The sequence below is a fragment of the Lycorma delicatula genome, chromosome 12, assembly GCF_047948215.1.
Source record: "Lycorma delicatula isolate Av1 chromosome 12, ASM4794821v1, whole genome shotgun sequence".
NCBI classification, from domain to species: Eukaryota; Metazoa; Arthropoda; class Insecta; order Hemiptera; family Fulgoridae; genus Lycorma; species Lycorma delicatula.
Genome location: NC_134466.1, coordinates 3,383,580 through 3,409,940, shown reverse-complemented (window position 1 = coordinate 3,409,940; position 26,361 = coordinate 3,383,580). Strand labels below are relative to the sequence as shown.

The 26,361-nt window shown below is 29.5% G+C and overlaps 1 protein-coding gene across 2 annotated transcripts; it reads right to left on the bottom strand.

Moving 5' to 3' along the window:
* Positions 1-291: 291 nt before the first annotated feature.
* RpL35A (ribosomal protein L35A) lies at positions 292-26,305 on the bottom strand. 2 transcript variants are annotated; one of them, XM_075379828.1, is made up of 4 exons: positions 26,161-26,305; positions 15,504-15,828; positions 1,791-1,949; positions 292-377 (listed from the first exon to the last, which is right to left on the bottom strand). In XM_075379828.1, the coding sequence occupies exons 2-4, from the start codon at positions 15,825-15,827 to the stop codon at positions 354-356; spliced, it is 507 nt and encodes a 168-aa protein (XP_075235943.1). In that variant the 5' UTR covers position 15,828; positions 26,161-26,305; the 3' UTR covers positions 292-353. The 2 variants fall into 2 exon arrangements, with proteins under 2 accessions (XP_075235943.1, XP_075235942.1); XM_075379827.1 differs by having other exon boundaries at positions 15,504-15,831; positions 26,161-26,304.
* Positions 26,306-26,361: the final 56 nt, after the last annotated feature.

The following is a 26,361-nucleotide window of genomic DNA, read 5'->3' as shown; positions in this document are numbered from 1 at the left end:
TAGTGAAGACTTCATTAAAAATTGAACACCATAACATTACATTAAAATTATATATAAATTACTGTATTAACATTACGTTTCTGTAAATCTATTTTAGATTTCAAACTTCATTCTGAATTCCAGAATGAATATTCTGTTTAAGTTTATTACGGACAAGTTTTTTTTACTGTAATTCCAGACTGGTTGCAAACAGGTATAGGTGACAATAATCTTATAATTTTGAATTGAATACAGCAGAAGATAAAAAAATTACAAAACAAAACACTGTAAATGAATAAAAAAAAACCTGAGATTAATTAAAAATTTTTATTACGCAACTGATAAAAATTAACATTTGAAACAATCATTCCATTTTATATTCTTGATGGGTATAACATCTGCAACAGAAATAAACAATCTATGTTACAAAAATACTTAAAAATTATTAATATATGTATTATGAATATACCAGGAAAAGTTATAACGACAGTTTAAAACTGGGATACTAGAAGAGCTGTGTTTTATCACATGCAAACACCATCGATCAAAAGTAAATCTACTCCCAGTTTTTTATCAATCATGAGAATTCTTATAGAATAAAAGGGTTGTTCTCAAAGAGATATTGTTCTAGTACATTGAAAACTCATTCTTAGTTTAGCTTAGGAGGAATGCCGTCAATTTTCAGTCAGATATAATTTTGTTGTTGGCAGTCATTTGAATTGATCAATTAATGGTGATATATGGTGAATGGACTTTTGAAAAGGTAAAATCACACAAGAAGAGCCAAGCTAGATAATTATCACGAGAAGTCAGCTACATCAATTAGCAGTTTAGTTATTTTCTTAGTTGTTTTAAGAATAATAATGATGTTAATCATTATTAATCAGACAGCACGCTGAGGTTACAATTGCAGAGTATGTTTAAAATATCCATCATTTCTGAAGGATAGAATATTCAAAGTGCAAAACTACTACGATGACAAGCATCTTAAATGAATAGATGAATAGACACTTTACACGTGTGAAAAGTGAATTACTGGAAATGAAAAAATTGAAATTATAACGCTAAAAATCTTATGAAACTAGTTTTAACAAACACAGTACTGCATTATATTTTTGATATAAATAGGGTAAACCTAAATTCCATAAATAAAATTCTAACAATTAAAAATATCTCTGTTTTTTTTTTTTTACAGACTTAATAAAAATTAAGTCTTATTACTTATTACTTTCAGTCATATGGTAGGGTTGGGGGTAAAATCAAATTTTTGATAAGTTTTGAGGTGCAAGGAGTAAAAAATACCTTTCACCTAAAATGTAATTTCTATGTACATGTAAGTATGTGTGTACATGTGTATGTAGAACTGGTACATTGACCTTGACTTGTATAAAAATATGAATGCTGCTGGCACCCCGAATGATTTTAAACCCTTAGTTGGCACACTGTTAGCGAAACATTGCCGACCTCTGCTGTAAACCATGGAATATAGAACAACCCACAGCAATTCTGCACGACTAACAGTACACGTAATAAATTATAAAACTATTGTAGAAGATGATGGCAAGTTATTTACTTTTTAACTCTTCATTTAAAATTATTGTATCCCCGATGGATTTATAATAACAGAGTTAATTTATTTAAAAAGATAAATACTACTGAAGTTGAGAGAACATTTCCCCTTACTGCACCATTAGGCTCTCTTGAAAAATGTTACAATTAATCTAAACATGATATCTCTACATCAATTCAAATATACAACCTTTGTTAAATGAACATTAAATAAATTTTTAAAAAAATTAAATAGAACTTACAACACGGATTCGTCTACCCATAGCAGTAGCTGGCAAATTCCTCTTGAACTTAGCACGTACTGCACCAGAACATCCATGTGGTCTTGTGACCTTACCCCAGATCGCTCTCACTTTTGTCTTCTTACCAGGTTTTCCAGGTATTGGTGTCCTATTCTTTGCCTAACACATAAAAATATATAATAAATAAAAAGTAATATTATTACTTAAACTACATTGTGCTTTTGTGTATGTCTGCAAATACATAAAACAAAGTCATGCACATCAGATTAAATTTGGCTTCATATATCGATCAGCCGGCAATTCCTATCAAGAATATATAGGATCATCATTTGTGCAACTATATAATATATATATATAGTTATTTTAAAATAATTAATTAATAATACTTAAAAATAACAAATATGTGTGATATATATATATATATATATATATATGTGTGTGTGTATGTATGTGTGTGTAAACAATATACACAACTTGGTCAAATGAATTATAAAAAAGGTCATTCAATAGTACATAACATCCATACAATGACAAATAGATCTTTGCAAATGTATGCAACAGTAGATATAAATAAATGGAATTTTTTATTTATTAATTTATATTCAATACAATTAATTCATATTTATCAATCCGTACACCAATTTGGGTACTTTGGTTTTCAAAAGGAGCTCCAATACATAATTCAGACAGATATTACATATAGACATAAAATAAATATTTAATAAGGGCAGCTATCTTAGCACTGAGAGATCAGTGCTAGCTAAGGTAGTTACAATCTGAAGTGATTAACTAACTATAACGTTAGGGTTTGTTTAAAATTTAAAACCCAGGTTTTAAACTTCAAACGCCTGGGTTAAAAATATTCAGAATGATAACGCTTCATTATGTTTATTATTTTTTAATATTTTTATTAATATAAAACAATAAAATTTAAATAATTTATTTAAACTTATTTCATTTTTAATTTTTTTTTGTTACATAGATATTTTCTCACTACAAAAACGATTTTTGTTTCAATTAAAAATTTACAATTTTTGGACTGTTATATTTTTAATAGTCAAATCAAAATTCTTAAAACTTTTCTTCATTTTAAATCAACATTACTTATATTTTCTCATAAGTAAGTTTTCTACAAATTTTATTCGTTTACTGACAATTTAATAAAGTTACAGTACATCAAAATGCATTTTGCTACAATTTTTTGCGTTTTACAATAATTTTCTCAAAAATTATTAAGAGGTATAGTTATGAAAACTCTAATTTACTAAATGAATCGCATCACAAACCATGCAAAACATCAAATTTACCTCTTAGTTTAGTTCTTACAGTTTCATTTTACCCTTGGAGAAGTCAAAACAAAATTTTTCATGAAATTTTAACTCAAAACAAAGCGTTGTCAAATCCATACTTACTTAAATGAACATTTTTATTCTTTTTCACTTGTATAATATATCATGAAAAATTCTTTCTGAGGGGCGTTCACATCATCAATTCAGGACTTACTACAGTATAAATGGTGATTCCTGTGCATTCTGTTGGTTGTGCACATAAAGAATAAATGTGAGCTATTACCAGATGGCACACTGGCATAAAGCAATGTTAAACAACAATAACAGTCAGTCGTAAGGAACACAGCGGTCAATGTAGTGGAATGGATATGAGATACGCGTAATGAAATTTCTCATCAATTAAAGTGTAAAGCACAATGAGATTTACTCGACCCTTTACACAGTCCAGAGGTGATGAAATTCTTAGTCGTAATAAAACATTTAAGTGGTGCAAACATTTAAAGAAGGCCGTACATCAGTCATGAGACAATTCCAGTAGAGGTGGTTCAGAGCCTATTGTAGTTATTCCCGTGAACATTCAGCGAGTGGAAGAACTGATCCTTGATGATCGATGGATAACATGCCAGCAAATTGCAGAAGCAATAAATGTGTGTGGGAATTGCAAACAAAATCATTCATGATCATTTGAAGTCTAGTAGATTATTGCATGTTGGATACAGACAGCTTTCTGATTTCACTGACAAAGATTACAAATCTGCAAAGAGTTAAAGCAACATTTTGACGAAGAAGGTCAGCTTTTTATCGATCAAATTACTTACTGCGATGAAACGCGGGTCCACTATTTCACTCCAGAATTAAACCTGTATCAAAGCAATGGAAGCATACAAGACTCACCACCTCCGAAAAAATTTGCCATCATTCAAATCAATTTTCTATTCCATGGAGTCGATGTTAACAGTGAGAACTACTACAAAATTCTTCAAGATGTGCACAATGCTTTAAAGAAAAAAACAGCCTGATGCTATCACTAAATACGTTCTGTTTCTGCAGGACAATGCACAACTGCATACAGCCCACCGCACGACATGGACGCTAAACGATCTTGGCTGGGAGTTACCGCAAAAACCCCTGTACAGTCTGGATCCTGCTCCCAACGATTTTCACCGGTTCAAACCCCACTGAAATTGTTACTGGGAGGCCAATAATTCAACAGCAACAATGAGGCGAAGCAGCCAGTCCTAGATTGGTTTCAACGTTAACGATAAATCTTTTGCGCTGTGGGTATCCAGGCACTACTGAAACGCTGGGGTATATGTATAAATGTGGCAGGCGATTATATTGAGAAATAAAATTATTCTTTACTATCATAGGTGTGTTCCACATTTATTAAAGGCTAATAGTACCGGATTGTGTAATGAACAACCCTTGTACTATAATTATGTTGTTTTGAGACACCTGTATAAATTTGCTGCACATCAGATTTGATTAGGCTTCATATATCGATCAGCCGGCAATTCCTATCAAGAATATATAGGATCATCATTTATGCAGCTCTCTCTCTCTATATATATAATTTTTTTTTTAAATTTTGATTAATGCATGTGTTAAAAACAATTATTGTACTTAATAGTATAAAAGACAAGAGTTCTTTATAGCAGGTTAGTCTCGATAAATAAAAATTAGAACCGATAAAAGTAGGTGAATTAGAATGTATTTTTTTATAATGAATCTAAAATCAAATTTTAGGTTATAACCCTTTAAAATATTGAAAAACTTCTTAAACAATAGAATACAAAAATAATAATAATTAAAATTTGCTACCTTTATTTTTCAGACATTTACATTTATCTTAATTCCTTTTGTGTTATCCAACAGTAATCACTCATCATAGATTCATCCCATCTGCCTTGATAACGTAGTTCCATCTCCAATATATCTTAGTGGAGCCTTTCTCCTTGTTCGTCGCTGATGTTACCAAAGTTTAAAGGAAAAAAGTACAAATGAGAATGTAAAAATGAATTTTCAGTGACACTCTGCAGCATAAATTTTTCAAGTTCACCAAGAGTTCATTTATAAGCCGATCATGCTTTTCGGCTTTTGTTTCCAAGAAAACTAGTAACAACACCACTGAATGACTTTCATGCTGCTAGTTCTTCAGGATTCAGGTTTCTGTCAAATATATTTTCGCAAATTAATTTTCTTATTTGGGGATCAATGAGTATTCCCTCTTTTAATTTAGCTTCACTTAATTGTGAAAAAACTTCAGCTAAATATTTAAAGCTGTCTTCATCTTTATCTAATATGCTTTTACAAAATTCTTCAACAAGCCTAGTTTTATATGTAGAGGTGGTAAAATAATACGATCTGCTTCGACAAGGGGAATATTGACATTTTCCTTTCATGAGGTAATTTGATTTATTTTTGGCCAATCTTTAACTGCGTAGTGTTTATCTGTAGCTCGACTATCCCGCAAAGACAAGAAGCACACATATTTTGTAAAGCTGCCCTGGAGAACAAGAAGAAGCCTTATCGCTTTCAGGTCAGCGATGATTCACCACGAGTGTTCATCATACTTAATAGCTTTTCAAATTTTTGACATTCTTTCATTCCTAGAGCAAGTGCTACCGGTATAGAAGAAAACTTATTCGAGTTACGCAACAAAACTGCTTTTAAGTTTCTTTTTGACGAGTCTAAAAATAAACACCCATCATGAATAACATATTCAATATCCAGTTCAAACATTAGCCCCCTAACATCATGACAGGAACAAATTAAATCATTACTTCTAAAGTATTTCAGTAAATGTTCATTTCGATTTCTGTATAAAGAAATTTTAGTAAATTTCAGTCTAAAACACTATAAACATTAAAATCATCACAGAAAAAATTCATTACGCAGATGGTACAATACAAAACTATATATTTTTCAATATTTAAATGTAAAACATTGTCAAAAGATATAATCTTGAACATCATGTATATATGTCCATGAAAACTTAAACAATTTTATAAATCAATAGAAAGTACGAAAAAGAACTTTGTATATTTTTAAAGGAACCTGGGAAAAAAATTAAAACTAAAGGATTAGCCTGGAATTACTAGCAATTTTCAATTATTATTAGAAAAAAATAACATGCCAACCACAACTACATTACTGAGCCTTTCAAGGCATAATTATATGTGCAAGAGATGCAATAACAGACGATTAAAAATAAAATTATAAAAAAAATCTTATTTCTCTGATCTGTACACAATCATAATGATAGATATGTTACTCCACTGGTTAAAAAATTAACTGTCCCAGCATCTGCTAGGATAGATTACAGAAAATGGTGCTGATAAAACCATAATATGAACATCACAAAATGCACAATTATTTAGAATATTATATTACATGAAGATAGTAATTATAAAAAAAGTTGCTGTATAATAAATAAAAATTAAGAATGTGTAAATAAATACTGAGCACACATATTAATGGAGATGTAAAAAAAATTCTAATCTGTTAATTTCATAGTTGAGGGTTGTAAGTAATGTTAAGTGGTCACAGTTGGATGAGGGCAAATGAAGGCTGCAGTAAGTTGTGTAAATACACTGATAGAAATGTCTGTCGAGGCATAATAGAGTTGAATGACATTATGTAATGATTTTTTAATATGAAGGAATCAAAATCAAGCTATAAGCTAAAAGATAAAAATAACACTCTTATCATTCTCAAAACAAAGACATGTTTTCAGAAATAATTATACAAATTTAAGAAAAAAATTTAAAAAATTAAATCTTCAATGACACAGCCGTATAATAACTTTTTCTTATGAACAAAAACCTTGGCGAAATAACCGGTTACTATGAACATATTTACAAACATGTTTTAGCGATCACATGATTCATAATAATCGACATATCAATGCTTAAGTTATTACAATACAATTATACAACACCTGTTTATCCCTAAATGACTGATATACATGTTAAACAGAATGGCTACACATCAGTTAAAAATTCAACTTCATGTTTTATACATCAGTTCAAGCAAGCGATAAACCCTATAGGTTTTAACATCATTTGTATAGCTATTCTCTATAAAATTCCTAAAAATTACAATCATGGGTGACCCAAGAATTTGTTAAAAAAGAAAAGAAAAGAAAAGACAGCAAAGAGTTGCGGCAAAGTTACAAGATCTACAGTAATCATTATCTCCACATCTCCTTCAATGATTTCGTACAAAATTCCATAAAAACCAGTTCATTCTGCCTGAAGATAACAGGAAAAACAATAAAGTGACAAATAACCCAAAAAAATGAGATTTATTAACCCCCCCCCCCACAACTTTAAACCAAAATACGTAACTGAAAGACACTATTTTAATAGATTACAACTTTAGAAACTATAAATTTTTGCACACCCATTTATGGGAAGAGTGGTTTCAAATAAGACCAAACATCAGCTAAACATATTTTAGCTACCAAAGAAGCATTAAATTCTGTGAAATAATTTATCTACTGATCGAGTAAAATTCTGAGACATACCCACGACTATCTGTAAGGTAGTTACTTCTCTGTCCCCTTGATAAATTGTGCAAAGTGAGGAAGTGGTATCCTATCGCTTATTCAACTGAAATCGAGGTGGTAGGAAGTGAGTTTTTCACTTCCATAAGATTGACTGTGTAAAATAAATACTCTCAAGAAAAGCTAATCTAGTTAGTGTGTTACTTATACCTCAACATAGTTTATATTTTTCCAGCAACATATTAGATATATCTCTTCAGGACAAAAGAAAAAAAATACATCACATAGGTTAAATCTACTCATGGAAGAATAACAAAATCTCTTAACAATCTAATGTTAAAATGTTACATACCAGAATAAATTTGTCTCATACAGCAACTAAATTTATTACATACAATCACACTTTGTGTTTTATCATCTACTTTCTTAGAAAGTTGAACTTTCTATGGAAGACAAATTACCTTTGATCTGAATGACAAGATAAAATATATGTACATCAAGCAAGTTCTCAATACAATAAAAAAAAAATTTAATTTTCACAAAACTGTACAATCAAATTTATTGAGAAATAAATAACAGGTAGCCAGCTATACATCAGTAATAAATTTAGCTTCATGTTCATTAAATCAGTTCAAGCAAGCAATAACCCTTTTGACAGGTTTGACATCATATGTATAGCAGCTAACCTCTACAAATTTCCTATAAACTAGAAACCAGAATATTATAGTAAAAATTTGTAAAGAAAGATGTTTTAAACTACACTAATAAACTTACTTTCTCTAAGAGTAATGATGTTCATTAAAAATAGCCAGTCTTTATGAAAATAAACATGAACATGCTGGTCGATTGGTTGAACAATACCAGCATTTCAGTGAGCTTGGATTGATGATTTCATCAGTAAATTTGATTCAATGAAGAGAACAAGAAACTACACCATTCCTAATTTTCTTTTAATAATTTTGGGATCAATGTTTATTATTCTTGAAAATGAAATCAGCTCATCTACAAATTCAATCGGGTTGTGGATGTAAAAAAATAAAATGTTACTTTTTTCTTTTCTTTTCTATGGAAATATACTAACAGGACTCAAAAGACACTTTTTTTATAATCACACCCAAGATAATTGAACCAATCTTATTGAAATAAAGGAAAATATATTATACCAAAGTAAAATAAAGAAGAGAATGTAAAACAAATAAAACATTAATAAACTTTTCATATACGATATAATAATGCGCTGCAAAATATGAACTTAGTAGATATATATAATAAAACCTTCTACATCTGGATTCTTTTTAATTGGAGAAATTTTAATGCTTTTAATATTTTTAATCCTACCCTACTAAAGGGCATTTGTAAGTGTGTCTGTCTGTGTGTGTCCATCCCCCTCAGCTTAGCATCAGAATGTACCATCACGATTTGTTATTACATGTCCTGCGGTGGTCAGGTGTATACTTGTTATATTATTATGCATCGATATATTCAAAAGCATAAACAAAATTCAGCTTAACCCGCCAAAATACAGAATCGATAAGAGCTCTTACCTTATCATTATTCTTCTTTTTTCTCTCTTTTTTACATACCAATAGCGCTTCGAGAAAATTCCTCATCATCAGGTGATTACAATTAAAAACCATTACACATTAAAACACAATAAGATGAAAAAAAATTTTTTTTTAAACACGTTTGCAACTGCTAACATCTTTACTAATAATAAAATAAATAAATAATAATACTAAAAAATATTTTTCATCTTTTTAATATTTTAATGTGTAACTGATTTTGAATTTTAATTTTAATTACCTGATGATGGGGAATTTCCTCGAAAGCGCTATTGGTATGTAAAAAAGAGAAAGGTTAAGAGCTCTTATCGATTCTGTATTTTGGCGGGTTAAGCTGAATTTTGTTTATGCTTTTGAATTAATTAGTACAGAGGGACGATATGGACAAAAAAAAATTTGTTTTACTAAATTAATATTGATATACATGCAAAATATATATTAATATATTTTTTTATTTGTGATTGTTTTTCTTCATAAAATAATGAACTATAAACAAAAAGGGTACTTATGTAATAACGCCACCACAGCTACAGCTTTATTTAAAAACAAAGTAGTCAATCGGATTTCGGTGGAAAATGGGCCGATACAGAGTTTAACATAGATTCAAAACAGTCTCTTTATTAATTTCAATAAATTATTTATTTTATAAATATAATTTAACTAAACTTAACCTACGCTCGCTAACCTTGACTAATTATTAACAGGAGTGTTTTGATTATTTAAATAATAAATAATTGCAATAATTACTGAATTTAATAAATAAATACTCAAAAAATTACGGTGTTAATTAGTCAAGGTTAGCGAGCGAAGCGAGCGTAGGCTAAGTTTGGTTAAATTATATTTATAAAATAAATAAATATAAATAACCATTTATTAAAATTAATAAAGAGACTGTTCATTTTCCAGCGAAATCCGATTGACTACTTTGTTTTTAAATAAAGCTGTAGCTGCGGTGGCGTTAATACCTAAGTACCACAAAAAGTAGGCACCAGAATGTACCGATCACTAGAGGAAAATCCAGATTCATTATTATCAATTTCTAGAGTTAAATTTCTAATTTAACTTTCATTTTATCAATTTTCATCATTAAAAAAAGAATATTTTTACACACGAGGTAATCAATTTTGGACACCTAACAATCCCATTCCGAGATGCCATAAAAAATTCATATAAAGCAATAATTAGTTTCTCTTTGTTTTTATATCGAACATGTAAATCAATAGGCTGGGCGATTACAAATGAAAGACAGTGCTCTTGATGTTTTATAAAATATTCAAATTTTATAAAAATACAGTAACTAATGTATTTTACAAATAATGTGTTTAAGTTGGTACAACTTCTCCTGTTACTGATATCAACAATGATTATTGCCACATAACTGGTATTCCTGTAGAGAAAATTTTTAGAAGCTCAAATTAACCAAAGAAAAAGGTGTTTACTAATCTTGTACTGACATTCTCAAAATAAAATACAGTAAATAACCACCAACTAGGCAATCCATCTAAGATGAAAAGTAATTATTTTTAAAACATAGGGTTTATATAAAAAAACGTTCCAAGAAAATCTGTCAGAAAAACAAGCCTTGTACATATTCACAATATATGAATATGACAAGCGTATCATATTTACAACTTGTACAGATGTATAAATTAGCTCAGTGAGTTTAGAATTACAAATTCCACAATCTTCCCAGTGTGGAAAATTTTTTACAGAAACTGTTCAAAACAACTGCTTATAAATTATAGTCTGTACAAAGTTTAAGTAATGATTTCTGTAAGAATATACACGAATATAATCAGAAAGATTATTCCTATCTTTGGTGACAAAAACCATTTTCCACAAACAAACAATAACTAGAGGAATTTATCTTGACATGCCAAGCGCCTCACAACTCGACGAAGACAAAAATTTCATTTTTAAGCACGATTGAGCTCTACCTCACTGGCACACAGAGATTTTAATTATCTGGAAGAACACATTCCAAGACATCAGACTGATCAAGTGATTGATAAAAACACGGGGTTAAACATAGACCAAAACCAGGATCATCACAAGGCGAGTGGTCTTCCCCTACGAGGGGTGTCAGGCCACAGTCTAGACTTAATACCTTGTGACTTTAGTGATATTTTACAAGAGACAAAATTTTTGTCTTTCTATTGATGCAGATGACTTAAAGAAAACTATCACAAAAGCTTTCAAAACTTTAAGATAAATTAGACTACCATGTGAATATCTGTCTGTCTGTCTCATAGTATATATGCATATACTATGAGACAGATAGATAACACACATAGATAACAAACTGAGTAAGTAATCTCCATAACTGAAAAATATTTTTTTTTATATTCATCAAAACTATCTCAATTATAATCACCAGTCAATTATTATTTTAATAACTTTAAAAAATCATACAATGGTAAAATTAACAACAGATTTTAAAAACATTTGAGAGCATACATAAATAAAGCAGATTTTTTCAAAATGCTGCTTGATCACTTTTCATTACACATATATGTACGATAAGAAATATAGATAATCAGAATTGTTACTAATAAATAATAAAAAATGTAACATTTCCAAATATAAACTTGAAATGAAAAGGTAAATTTTTAAAATAATAAATTGTACTAATATTTTACTTAACTGGTCATGACAATTTACAAGATATAATGCATTACCAAACCGATAATGAATCCACTGTTTCAAAAAATTTATACAAGTGTTTCATGAAGAAATAGAAAGAATTTCAAATTATGTTGATCTGCAAATGAAAATAAGGGAGAAAAAACCATTATATACTCATAAATATCTGGAAACGGTTTGTTTTCCAGTTATAGCTATAAAAAAAATTCACTCTAACTTCTGCTCCAAGGATAAAATGAAGCCACTGAAATTTAAATTAAGAGGTAAACTTGATGGTTTCAGATGTTTATAACATGAAAAATTGAATAAAATGCATATCAAAATTGCACTTCTAATAATCTTTGAGAAAGTTATAGCAAAAGAGTTATAGCAAAAGTTATAGTAAAAGAGTTATAGCAAAATTAGTGTTGCAAAAACATTAACTGTAACGTACAAAATAATTTCGTTAAATTGTCAGTAAAAAATTAAAATCTATGAAATAATTTAATCGTGAGAAAATTTATGTTAAATAATATATAGAGTTAAAAAAAATCAGACTTTTATTAAAAACAAACGCGTACAAAAATGCTGCCAACCAAAACAGGAATCATTTCATTCAATTTCATTCAATACTGGAAAATAACTATAAAAAAAAAAAGTCTGTACCAAAAACTCTAAGCAGAAATCAGGAAATATTATTAGCAATTTATAAATGGAAAATAAGCCAATTTTAGATCCATTAATATCACTTTTATCTATATTTTCACTTTTATGATCGCTAAAAGTTTGTCATAAATAACAGTTTGCTGGCAAATTTTTCAAAAATAAGGTGAATTTTGTTTATAATGAAAGACTTTAAAATTTTGACTAATTAACTATGAAAGATTTGAGAAATTAACCATTATTGTCTAAGATCCTCGAAACTCAATTTAAGCAAATGATTAATGATAATTAAATAATTACTGTCAGGTTGCCTAGAAAGAATTACACAACCTCCAGGTTGCCAGATATGTTATTGTTAATTATTTACAATCATTGTGTTTTTCAAAAAAGTTATATACTAAATTGAAGTTTAATTATTTCTGTACACAATAAGTCACACTGCATTCTTGTTTACAACATGAAGCAATGCATGCATTCATTTCTTCTCTCTTATTCACAATCATCCAGACAAGTAATTAGTTCAAATAAATGAAACAAATACTTGCAGCCATTTTTCTACAGCCAACTGTATGTTATCATATACAGAAAAAATTAAACTTCAATTTAGTATATAATTTTTTGGAAAAACACAATGAGCGTAAATAATTAACAATAACATACCTGGCAACTTGGAGGTTGCGGCTGACTTAGAGCTGGCAACCATTTTTTTTTACATTCTTCACATAATTTTCTTTCACATGACGTTTAATTCACTTAAAAAAAAATAATAGTTGCGATTTGTTAAAATAAATTAATTACAATATATTTCATTAAAGGTAACTGTGGCTAATTCTTGCTAGGCAACCTGGCAATAATGTATTTAATTATCATTAATCATCGTTTAAATAGAGTTCCATTAACAAAACAGATACCTGCAGAAATAAGCTGCCAGATCTTGTACTATTACCAAAATAGTAAAGATTATAAAGCATAGACATGTTTTATTTTGAAATTTGTAAAAGTGTTTTCGCTGTAAATTTCTATTTATTACAAAAATTTTGTAATAATTGTGCCATAAGTAATAAAATAATTCCTCAATCCAATCTCAAGATATAAATTTTTATGACACAAAATCGTAGACAAAAGAAAAATAATTTTTTTTTAAACATTTTTTCTTCTTTGATATGTAGAATCTGAGTAATTAGCAACCAGATACACTCTGTATAAATTACAACTAAACACACAGAATGAAATAATGTATTAACTTTTAACCTTTTTAAATAGAAATTTTATCTGTTTTTTCCTAAATTTTATCTGTTATCAACACAGATAAACTTCCTCTGGGCAATTATGAATTGACTATGCACAAAAATACATTTACTGAAGCATACCAACCTTGGGATCTTGTAAACTAAAAATATTATGAAGAAGTTTAGACAACTTCTCCTGGAAATTTGATTACATTAAAAATGCTGTTTTATAACATTTTCAGATATAATGTATAATTTTTTAAAATGTTCATTTTTGGCCATTTACTCTTAAACACAACTGTTTTGGAGCAACGTCTCATCTAATGACAAAATGTATAAGGTATAACACATTTTACCTTAAAAATGAGTTAAGCTGAGACAGCTGAATTTTTATGGATAGTTGTTAATTTAGTTTAACTATGTAATAATTAAATTATTTGTCAATAATAATTGATTCTTTTTTAATTTTCTTATTTTTTTTTAAACAACGTATTTATTTTTTCCTAAATTGTAACAAAAGATTATTTGCCGATATACTTTTTTTTTTTTTTACTGTCTAAAGTATTATTTGTTTTTATAAATCTTGTTTTAGTAAAATAATTTGTCAATTTTATTAATTTTTATTATTTTCATGAACTGAAATAAAATAAATATAACTATTTTCTCAATTTCTTTTTTCACTTATTTACTAGAATAGATTAGTACAGAATTTGGGACACTAGATATGTGTTTGTAAAACTGTTAAGGTGAAAAAGTGTAGTTTTATTCATAAAAACCGCAATAATGAAATATTACAAAAAATACAACTCCACTGACAATAACAAAATTGAATGAAAGGGGTTTACATTGAAATTATAAAGCAAATATTGTCAATAGTACAACTGGAGAGACATGTAACTCCTAAACAGTTGGATTTAAAAGAAAACTGTGCCCCAAAATTGTAAAATAATTAAGGGTCTCCACAAAAAAAAAAGAGGTTGATGTAATGGAAAATTGTGGAGATTTCAAATATGTCAATAGTTATTAATAATGCACTCAAAGATCAAAGAAAATTTCCCAATTTAAAGTTTTTCATAGAATTTCTTGTTCATATGATCCCAAAGGTGGCACATTTAAAATAACATTTATAAATACAATCTCCTGTCAATATTTACTAAAAATGTCTAAAAACTGAATAACATAATTTTTGGAATGTATATTTGTAAAATAAATTCACAATCGGCTCTAGATAAACCATTCAAGTACACTGAATTATGAGTTTAATCATGCAATTTTTTACTACTTGCTAGAATTAGGGGCAATTTCAAACAGTACTTGGCAAAAGTACTGCTTAGCACTCACAATAATTTGGATTTGTTCCAAATGATTTTTCATTCGCTACAAAATTCATTAATTGGTGACGCCACCTGTTTAAGTATAAAAAAATTAAAAATGAGTTAATTTATAAGAGTACTAGTTATCAATCGGTACAAAGTTAATAGTAATTATTAATTCTATCAACCAAGTTAATAGAATAAAAGAAAAATCAACAAAAACTAAAATAAAAAATACAATCTAGCTACCAACTACCCAAGCGCTGAAAGTAAAGGGTTATTATTTCATAACATAGCTCTATATATTCTATACTACCCAAATTCTATTATCGTAAAAGAGTATTTATATAAATTGAAATAAAATTCAGGTAAACTATGACTTACTTTTAACAATTAACTAATAGCTAAACAAGGTTCAACAGTTAATCGATTATGATCTCGTCCGCAATTTAAAATTAACTGAAACAACTGTATATTCTAAAAGTTACACTGGTTAGCGAGTAAATGATTAAACAAAAAAAAGATTACCTTATATACAAAAACACATTTCTTTCCGACATAAAACCAACTTTCATCCTTCTTCTCACAACCTTGAATTTTGAGAAGAGCTGTATTTTCATGTTGATTTCTAAGACCTCTTTTGAAGCCGGTGAAAACAGCTTTAGCGTATAATCTGCCATGTCTTTTCTTAACCATACGTTTTAAAGGCTTAGGTTTGGCATCAGCGGCGGCCTTCTCTCCATCTTTTCCTCTCTTTAGTTTCTCCTTTTTTTCTTTCTTCTCTTTAATTTTTTCAACTTTAGCTGCTGCAGTCGATGCAGCTTTTGTAGAAGCCTTTTCTGTATCAGCCATTCTACTACAACAAATTCGATATAATTATTTATTTCATAAAAAATTAAGAAACATAAATTTAAAGAGCTATGACGATTGATTATTGAAATATAAAGGAAAACAAAAGAACACTTAAAAACCATATACAAAAGCTGAGAAAGTTATGCAGCCGACAGTTTCACCCGCAACAAACAAATAGGAAAAAAATCAAGTGGAATATTAGAGTATACAAGTAAAGAATTACATAAAAAAAATTATTCCAATCTTTGAATAAAATTTTGATACACTAGAACCATAATGATCACATCTCCCCATGGCCTAGACCTATTAAAACAAAAATTAAACGGCATCTAAAAATCGTACTCAGAAATCATCTTACAAAATTTAAAAAAATATCTACTGTTAATCTGGGAAGTATAAACAAGACATTTATACCTTATTGATGAAAAAATACAAAAACAAAATTAGTACCTCTGAATGAAATTGTCCAAATACACAATCAAAGTGGCATACTAATATAACAGAATCAAAAGAATGTGACTAAATCCATGAACAACAAAAAGAAAGAGGTATTTTATGTCCCCTTTATGGTGGACTTAAGAAATGCCATCAGTAACAGGTATCTTAATATGTGAAAACTGCACAAACCCTCCGAGTATAATTCTGAGATACAGGACCCAAGGTGACCGACCATATTTCCCCTCGACTAATTTTATCCAAAATTAAATGAATCATCATAAAAAAATTTAATAAACATCAAATAATCTAGTCTAAAGATATCGAGCAAAACGATAATTTTAAATCTCCCTAGTCCTTAATGAAATTATCCAAACACATAAAATATCAAATAAAACTATATTCTAACAAATAAAAAAATTGGGCTCTTCTACCAGCCCTTAATGAAGCATCAATAAGGGCTGGGAGGCATGAAATAATATTGATTTTCTGTTTAGCCTCCAAACCACCATAAAGTATTACTTCAGAGGATGATATGTATGAATGTAAATGAAGTATAGTCTTGTACAGTCTCAGATCGACCATTGCTGAGATGTGTGGTGAATTGAGAACCGACCACCAAAGAACATTGGTATCCACGATCTAATATTCAAATCTATATAAAAATAACTACCTTTACTAGAAATTGACGTGATATACTAATATAATGGAATCAACTAATTAATAAAAAAAGTGTGATGAGTCCAAAAAACAAAAAAGAGAAGTATTTTTCATTGCCACCACTCCGTATTAGAGGGGTGTTGAATAAAACCAAACAGTCAGAAAAGATCTACCTAAGTTGCATTAAATTATGTGGAAAAATTTACTTACTCTTTGAATAAAAATGTTAGGTATGGGACTAATAACATCCATATCTCTCTGCCTTCTTAACCAATTGTGATCGAAATTAAATGATAAATTGCACGTAAACAAAAATCATCATTCCAAATGTCATTGTAATCTATTCACAATTTTATTAAGATATCAAGCAAAAAAACAAGACACCATACATTTGTCATTGTTAAAACACTTTTTTTTAAAAAGGAATTGTCAAGATCTGCCAAAAAACTCCCACATGCAAAATCCGATTAGATTAGCATACTTTCCTTTGCATTGTATACTCTAATAATACAGTATAACTGTACAGCAAGGAGCATAAGAAAAAAATGTTTTTTACAACGTTAAATTTAAATTATATTTAGCTTGTTAAAACACTATCGATTAGACATTGCGTAAATAATACAATTTAAAAATAAAAAATATACAGAAAACATTATAAAACGAGTTTCTAATAAAATGAAAAGTAATAAATTACAAACTGTAATTCTAAGTTTTAAGCAATCAGTATTGTAAAAACTTAAATTCAAGTAAATTACTAAAATTTCTAACTCTGAACACAAAAAATACCCACTTAATCCTTATATATTATTGACTAAGGTAAAAAAAGTTATTCATAAAAAAAAAAAATAGAGGTAACATAAACCTTCAACCAATCAAAAACATTTACAAAACAATTTTTAATAAATGTAAATTTCTAAAAGGAAATGATTCTGGTTTCCCGATCGTTATCTAACAATTAAGTTTCTCTATTTAGTCGATAAGATAAGTTAATAGAGCTTTTATTCTCATCAGTACATAATAATTGGTAGGCATGCGACTATGCGGATATAAAAAAAAGGAACAGTCCCCCGTCATCCGTCTCAATGGAAATAAACCATAGTAAAATTTTGTTTAGAACATACAAAATACATAATTATTTAAAATAAAGTATAAGCATATGAAATAATTCAGACAAATAAGTGAAGATATTAAATTAGAAAAAAAAAAAAAATACTACAAATTTATCAAAATTTGGATGTCATTAATGAAAATTATTTGAACTACATGTATGGGGATGTTGAACAGGATGCAACAGACAATTCACGATTTTAAACATTTTTTTTTAAAATACTTAATATACACAGTAATATTATTTTTGAAAAGAGTAAGTAATATTATCTTTTCATTTTATTTTAAACAATTCAGTAATTTATTAAACCCTTTCTTGTAAAACAAAATATATGTTAAATTACACGAAAATAATTTTATTTTCAGTGGTTTGGTATTAGTAAATATTGTTATTTTTAAAAAAATAATAAATGATTATTCTTTTTAGCAAACATCAGGTCCCTTCCCTTAGCTGTAGAAGGGAAAGTATTGTAATTGAACCAATTTGGACATATGCGGTTTTCACCAGATCTTGAATTTTTATACTTAAGGAACCCAAAAAACCAGACAGAAATTTTACAGATGTTTGTACGTGCATGTGTGTTTGATGTGTCACACCTTATATCTCCAGAACTATTAGGCCAATTTTAACCAAACTTAGATTACTTCTGTATACGGGACATTGATGCTATTAAATTTTCAACTTAAAAGGTCAAGGGGTAAAGCTGTAGAGCAAGGTCACCCTCAATATCTAAAGATTTTTCCTAATTAATATATTATTTTTCTTAGGCACATTTTTTAACAATTAAAAAATATTTGCAATTTTTTTCAAAATCGTACCCCCATCCAAAAAATTCTCCAAACTAGTGACTAAATGGATATACTGAATCAATTATACCCTGTCACCACAAGGAGCACTAGTGTAGCATCCCAACCCTGTAGGGGGAAGACACCCACCTTGTGACATTACAGTCACCACACCACCTTCTCCATTCCAAGCCTTGAGAGGCTTTACCGGAGGTCATCTTTAGACCCTCTAACTCACATCTCACAGTCATCAGCCAGCCCTCGGTTGGGATGCCACCAATGTAAATGCCTCGGCAGACATTTGCATCACTAAAATACAAACCAAATTTTGCCTTCGCATAGACATGATTTCCCTCAAACTAACTGACCGAAACTGCGGAAGCACGAACCCCGCACCTAGTAAAGATTTGACAACACTGTTTGTGACTGTGAATGCCTGAGAGAACAAACAAGTTTAAAGTTAAATCAGTGCTACGCTCATACCAACCAAAATTATGTTTTACGCAACACAGAAATTCAGACCTACACCCAATTAAGTCACCTATCAAGAGGAACACAACCTCATTACGGTCTGCGCAGGAGCCAGGGATAAACCTCACACCCCCATCATGTCTCGTGTGGCATTACCAAGTCACGATCACCCTCCGCCATCAGCAGAAGGTAACCATGCCCCCAGTCGCACGGGTTAACATACCCCGGCGGCACAGCCACCCCTACCGATGGAAGCCCCAAAGGCAATAAAAAATACCAATATAGCCATGACACGATGTCAATGCACCTACCTCCAACCGATCCAATGCCTAAGCCACAAACCTAGCAGCTCAGGATCCTACCAAGATCAAGTACCTCGATTAAACTGCCTCTGCAGACCTACACAGCACAAAGGTGCAAAGAAAATAAGCCGCTGTCGACCACTCCTTGCGGATCATCCAGTTAATACGGAGACCCAGAAAGGAATGCATTCTAACAGCTTGTGAACGTTCAGCCTCGTATCGAAGAGAGACGTAGAGGACGTGGTCCAGTGTATCATCTTTCCCACAATCCAGGCATTGACTCAAATCCACCAAACGAAACCTAGCCAAACTCGCCCGAAATGCACCATGCCCGGAGAGAAACTGTGTGATATACCAATTGCAGGAGACCCATTCAATAGCGCTAGTGTAGCACTGATGTACAGCTATACAAAAAAAATATTATATTTAAATAAAATTATAAATACTTTAAGTTGTGTGTGTACCTATGTGTAAGCCATGCATCAGAAAAAAGCAGCAAGACAGGAAAGTCCTACAACTGTGTTGTTAGCTTCTTTTTTTATAGAGAAAGAAACAGGCTAAAAAAAAACTGAATTCCAAAAAATGAATAATTATGAGATTAAAAAAATTTAATCAGTTTGTGAGACATGTAAATTTGATTTTACAGTATGTACAACTCAAATGATTTCGATGAATTTTTTTTTTACAGGCTACAGTGTTGCAAGAATAGTACAAAGAAGCCACAGGTAGTGGCTAGTCAAGTCATAAATATACACATAATCATCATTCATACAGTTATACCTTTGTTCAAAATATAAATGAATCTTAAATCTGTTAAAAATAGCACAGAACATACACGGGGTACATAAAAGAATATCAGGGTTTAAATTATCTATAAAATGACAAATTAGAATTAAACTTTATGTCTGTTTTTGTCTAATTACATATAAATTGAATATATAAATTTGCCGTACATCAGAATACATTCGGCTTCATATATCGATCAGCCGGCAATTCCTATCAAGAATATACAGGATCATCATTTATACAGCAATATCATGTTTGAGGATTAGTTAACATTTTTAATTTTCTAAATATCAGTCGATATTATTCATACTTATACCAATGGATACCAAAATATGAACAAAGCCTATTTTTAGATCGTGAAAATAAATTCTCATTTAGTTCAGAAATTATTTAATTCTTAGATTCATATATTTTTGTCATTAATTACATGTAATTTAAACATACGTATAAATTTGCCATATATCAGAATAAATTCGGCTTCATATATCGATCAGCCGGCAATTCCTATCAAGAATATACTGGATCATCATTTTACATGGCTTTATTTACGTTCAAAATATAATTTTTTTTCTCTTAAAAATAGTACAACACATATTGGGTGAACAAAAATGAACAACAGGGTTTAAATTTGTTATATCTCTTGGATGAGGTGCACAGTGTCGATTTAAAATTAAAGGGCAAAAAAGACAGTTTTAGTTGCGTGCATAGCCATAAATTGATTCCGTATCTTTCCACTTGACAGCACAGCTAGCAAAGATGATGAACACTGAACAGAAAGCCCTTATTTTTTTTTGGAGTCTGATAAATATGAATCTGTAGACACAATTAGATATTTTGTAGAAAGATTAATTGCGATCTTCCAAGTGAAAATAATTCATCGATGGCATAATTAGTTTGAAGAACCTGGATGTCTGTGTAAAGGTAAGAGTACAGGCGACATGCGTGTGTCAGAAGAAAATGGTTTAATATACCAAGGAATGTCTTTACTGCATAGTTCTAAAATATCTGTTATGTAGCCTGGCTGCAAATTAGCAATACCAGTGATGAAAGCATGGAATGTTTAACGAAAACTCGGACATATACCTACATACCACTTACTACCATTACAGCCTATCAAGTCTATTGACTACACTGTATGTAGAAAACTTGGCAATCAAAATCCTGCAGCGTAAAGATAACAATGACAACTTTCTTTCTTTCAAGTGTTGTTTTGAGTCAATATTTCATCTTAGTAAAAATTGTAACAAATGTCTTTGTTTAGGGGAGGGGGGTCAGGTCAGGAAATCCCCACAAACTCTTACAAAAGTATTCTACAAAATTAAATGCTTTTTAGGCGATATCACAGGTGCTTCTGTTTTGCTGAAGTGAACATAACAGTTGCTTATTTGAATACGCTGCATAAATGACTCTACAACTGCAAGATGGACCGGAGAATTTGGGGAACAGGTGATGTAACTCATTATAGGCATACCACTTCATGGAATTGGTTAATGACATTTCCACCAACTGCTGGATCAATAGGCATAGACCTGATGAAGAGGCTTGTTTCCAGTGGCCTCCAACAAAGTAACCCGATCTGACCATATGTGATTTTTTCCTATGGGATTTTGTATATGTGCCTATGCTCCCTACTATCTACCCAATTTGAAGCACAACTGCTTCCACTACTACTATGTCGCTTTCAATAGTTCAAACATGCTCGTTATGTATAGGATGAAACAGTTGCAACAGTTGTTACATGACAAAAGATGCTCATATTGAGCACTTGCTGGGAAAACTGTAAAAGTTACTCTTTCACTTTATTTATGATGATTCATTACTATCAAAGTTACGAAATATTAATTAGTTTAAAATCCCAATATTCTTTTATGTGCACACTGTAATAATACAAATACCTGGTGTTAATTAAGAATGACAACCCTAAAATAATTTTTCAACAGCAAAATAAAATCCAGTAAATGCTCTTCCCTCAAAGCGATCTATTTTACACTACAACACCCAATCTCAAGCACCACCTACGGAATAACAGCCCAAAAATTTTCAATGCAAAGGGAAAATTTAGAATACATTAAATTACTCCAGCATTTGCCTGGACAGACCAAAGGAAACCATGGTAAAACATTGATCAGAGCAACAAGACAAAATATGTAAACAGTTAATTAAATGTAGACATTACATGAAGATACTAATTACAAAGACTAGAGGTGTCAATGAAAATCATTTGAGCACATGTTTATGCACAATTTTGAACAGGTTTTTACAATACTATGTAATTCACAATATTTAAAAATTGACCAACAGAGTAATATCTTTTTCTGTAAAAGAAAATCTTTTAATTAATTTTTATAAGATTCCTAATTAATTAAACCATAATAAAGCTCTTTATCATAAGCCAAAGTATTATGTACAATTACACAAAAATATTATACTGTTGTCTGGTAAAGGATGGGTTACTGCTTTAAAAAAAATTTTTATTTTTTTTACTTGAACATTTTTTGTTAATAACAATTCTACACTATTTTTTCTAACTCGATGAAACTGTTATGCACTAATCTTTTTTACTTCCTTGTATGAAGTAAAGTTAAAATAATTTATTTAAGATCTAAATTATTTGTTACAATTGAAATTATTGTTTGTTAGCACTTTTCACGCAAAGTTACATTCATCATATATTACACAGTAGCATTACCAAAAATTTTATAATTCAGCACTGTGTAAGTGTAATATACATTATTATCAGACTTAATAATTGGTTAACTTTATATTTAAGGTTAAATTAGTCACGGTTAGTAAGTGAAGCAAGCATTAGGTTTTATTTTTGCAGATCTTGTACGAAGTTCAATAAATGGAAAAGTTACCACCTAACCTTACCTCTTCAGTACTTACGTATTAACGCCACCGCAGCTACAGCTTTATTTAAAAACAAAATAGTCAATCGAATTTCGGTGGAAAATGGGCCGATATAGAGTTTAACATAGATTCAAAACAGTCTCTTTATTAATTTTAATAAATGGTTATTTATATTTATTTATTATATAAATATAATTTAATCAAACTTAACCTACGCTCGCTAACCTTGACTAATTAACAGGAGTGTTTTGATTATTTAAATAATAAATAATTTCAATAATTACTGAATTTATTAAATAAATACTCGAAAAATTACGGTGTTAATTAGTCAATGTTAGCGAGCGAAGCGAGTGTAGGTTAAGTTTGGTTAAATTATATTTATAAAATAACCATTTATTAAAATTAATAAAGAGACTGTTCATTTTCCACCGAAATCTGATTGACTACTTTGTTTTTAAATAAAGCTGTAGCTGCGGTGGCATTAATACGTAAGTACCACCTCTTCTTTTTTCTTTTTTCCTGTTTAACCTTCGGGAATTACCATTCAGATATTATTTCAGAGGATGAATGAGGATGATATGTATGAGTGTAAATGATGTGTAGTCTTGAACAGTCTCAGTTCGACCATTCCTGATATGTATAGTTAATTGAATCCTAACCACCAAAGAACACTGATATAGACGATCTAGTATTCAAATCCGTATAAAAATAACTGAGTTACTAGGACTTGAATACTGGAACTCCAACTTCCAAATCAGCTGATTTGGGAAGACACATTCACCACTAGACCAACCTGGTGGGTTTACCTTGCCTTACCTAATTTAACCTACACCTAACTTATTAAATTTCATTTAGATCAAGTTATTTACTTCTCCATAAATAATGCATACTGAACTTTATCAAAACCCACACGTTAAGCTTAACCAAACTAAATTTAGTCCTAAGTGAATATAATTTCATTCTTGACTTAATTTCGCTGATATTATTTCTACCAAATGTACTGTGTAACTTACACGGGATGTAACTCCTGTGAAAGGCATTTCTGATAAATAATTTCAATTTTAACCAATAACTTAATATCTAAATAAGATATAATCTAAATTTCATCAAAATCAAAGGAGAGTCCACAATTAATTGCACATAATTACCAAAAATTATCCACCTCTAATCAAACCAAACAGGGAACTTTGATAAATTATTCTTTAGTAATTATCAAACCATTCAAATACAATTAATAATTTTTTTTTATAAGAACAAGATTACATCACTGAATTTTAATTAGTTTTTTAAATCCTAGAATTTTCTAAAATCTATTCAATGTGTACATTAACAAACACAAATATAATTTTAAAAATTGAATTGGAATTTATTTTATAAGTTTTTTACAATTTGTAACTTCATAATTTAGGTTAAAATTATTTCACCTTTATGTTTTAAATTATTATAAATTTTAATCACATCTATTTTTTTAATTTAATAATTTTGTTTTACAATGCTGCTCTGGCAGGTTTACCAATGTTTCCATAAATTCATCCACACATGCTGGAGCACTTATATTAATATATATCAATAATGACATTTAGTACGTACGTATTACTGTTTTCTGAAAATTATAACAAATCTATTTAAATACTGTAACAGCAATGGCAATACCACTTCTAGAACTCAGGTAAGCAAAACTACTGTGCATCTATTGGCTTTCCATATTATAATGCATTGGACCTTATTAAAAATGGGCTAAAAAGACAGAAATTAACACTTAACTGGTTTAAATTAACCCACCAGGGTTGGTCTAATGGTGAATGCATCTTCGCAAATCAACTTATTTCAAAGTCAAGAGTTCTAAAGTTCAAATCCTAGTAAAGGCACTTACTTTTATATGGATTTGAATACTAGAGCGTGGATATCAGTGTTCTTTGGTGGTTGGGTTTCAATTACCACACATCTCAGAAATGGTCATCCTAAGACCATACAAGACTACACTTCATTTACACTCATACATATCATCCTCATTCATCCTCTTAAGTAATCCCTTACGGTGGTTCCAGAGGCTAAACAGAATAAGAAAAGGGGTTTAAATTGATAAATTTTGGAATAAAAAAATTGTCATTTTCACTTGCGCTAATTGTTAATAAGTAACCTTCCTATTCAGTACACACTTACATCTAATAGTTCATTTGTTTGGAAAAAACTCAAGAAAGTTTAATTAGAAATATTCTAATAAAAACATTATTGCATTAAAATGATAAATTAGCGATATAACTATCAATAAAATCAGTAATAATCAGAATAAGTTTTTTTCTTCCATTATACACTAAATATGAAAGGAGAGGAGTAACAGAGCCCTGTACACCTCGTACAAAATTACAACATGCACAATATTGAAAGTTACATATATAAATGTACAAAATAAAATCTTTATATATATAAATACATGCTTTTATAGGAAAGCCATTTTTGTAACAGTAGTAGATTTGTTATAATCTTCAGAAGACAGTAATTCATATGTACATAAAAGCCTGTTAAGAAATAAATCAGATACACAGCATATTACAAAAAATATGCGGTAAAATTTATTTTAAGCGCCGCAACATAACCTCCAATTTCAATTTATTTTAAAGGAATTCATTTCAAATCGTAGCATTAATGTTAATTGTAGAAAGAAATAGTTATACACAAAAAAAAATGTTTAAAATATTAACACAGCGAATGTGCCTGTTCATTAACCATAAAACCCACATAAAAAAGGGGTGACCACATGATGCGAACCTAAATTTTTATCCTAAATCATCGAATCTAACAATAAACTAGAACTATTTAAGATCTTATAATAAATATCCACATGAATTAAATAATATCATTCATTTTTAAATAATTCTAAATAAGATCTTATAAATAAACTACCAAAAATTGAAATTAAAATAACTACTACGAACCTTACACGACGACAAGCAGTCACAAAAGATGTAACATGGCCGCTAAAAAAACGACGTAATCAAGTTCTTGTAAATTTGATGTAATAACAACAAAAATTATTTAAATATTTTTATAAATTGGTATTTTACTTTTATTCTTTCTTTTTGGAAAATTCAATTTAACAACATATTATGAACTTCACTGTTAAATTAACTGTATCC

Bases quoted from the DNA above. Each gene is read 5' to 3' on its own strand.
- RpL35A (XM_075379828.1), bottom strand. From the start codon at position 15,827: ATGGCTGATACAGAAAAGGCTTCTACAAAAGCTGCATCGACTGCAGCA. The intron at 1,950-15,503 runs GTAATCTTTTTT...TTTATGTGTTAG, and splicing joins AATGTGTTTTTGTATATAAG to GCAAAGAATAGGACACCAAT. The intron at 378-1,790 runs GTAAGTTCTATT...TTTCTGTTGCAG, and splicing joins TGGGTAGACGAATCCGTGTT to ATGTTATACCCATCAAGAAT.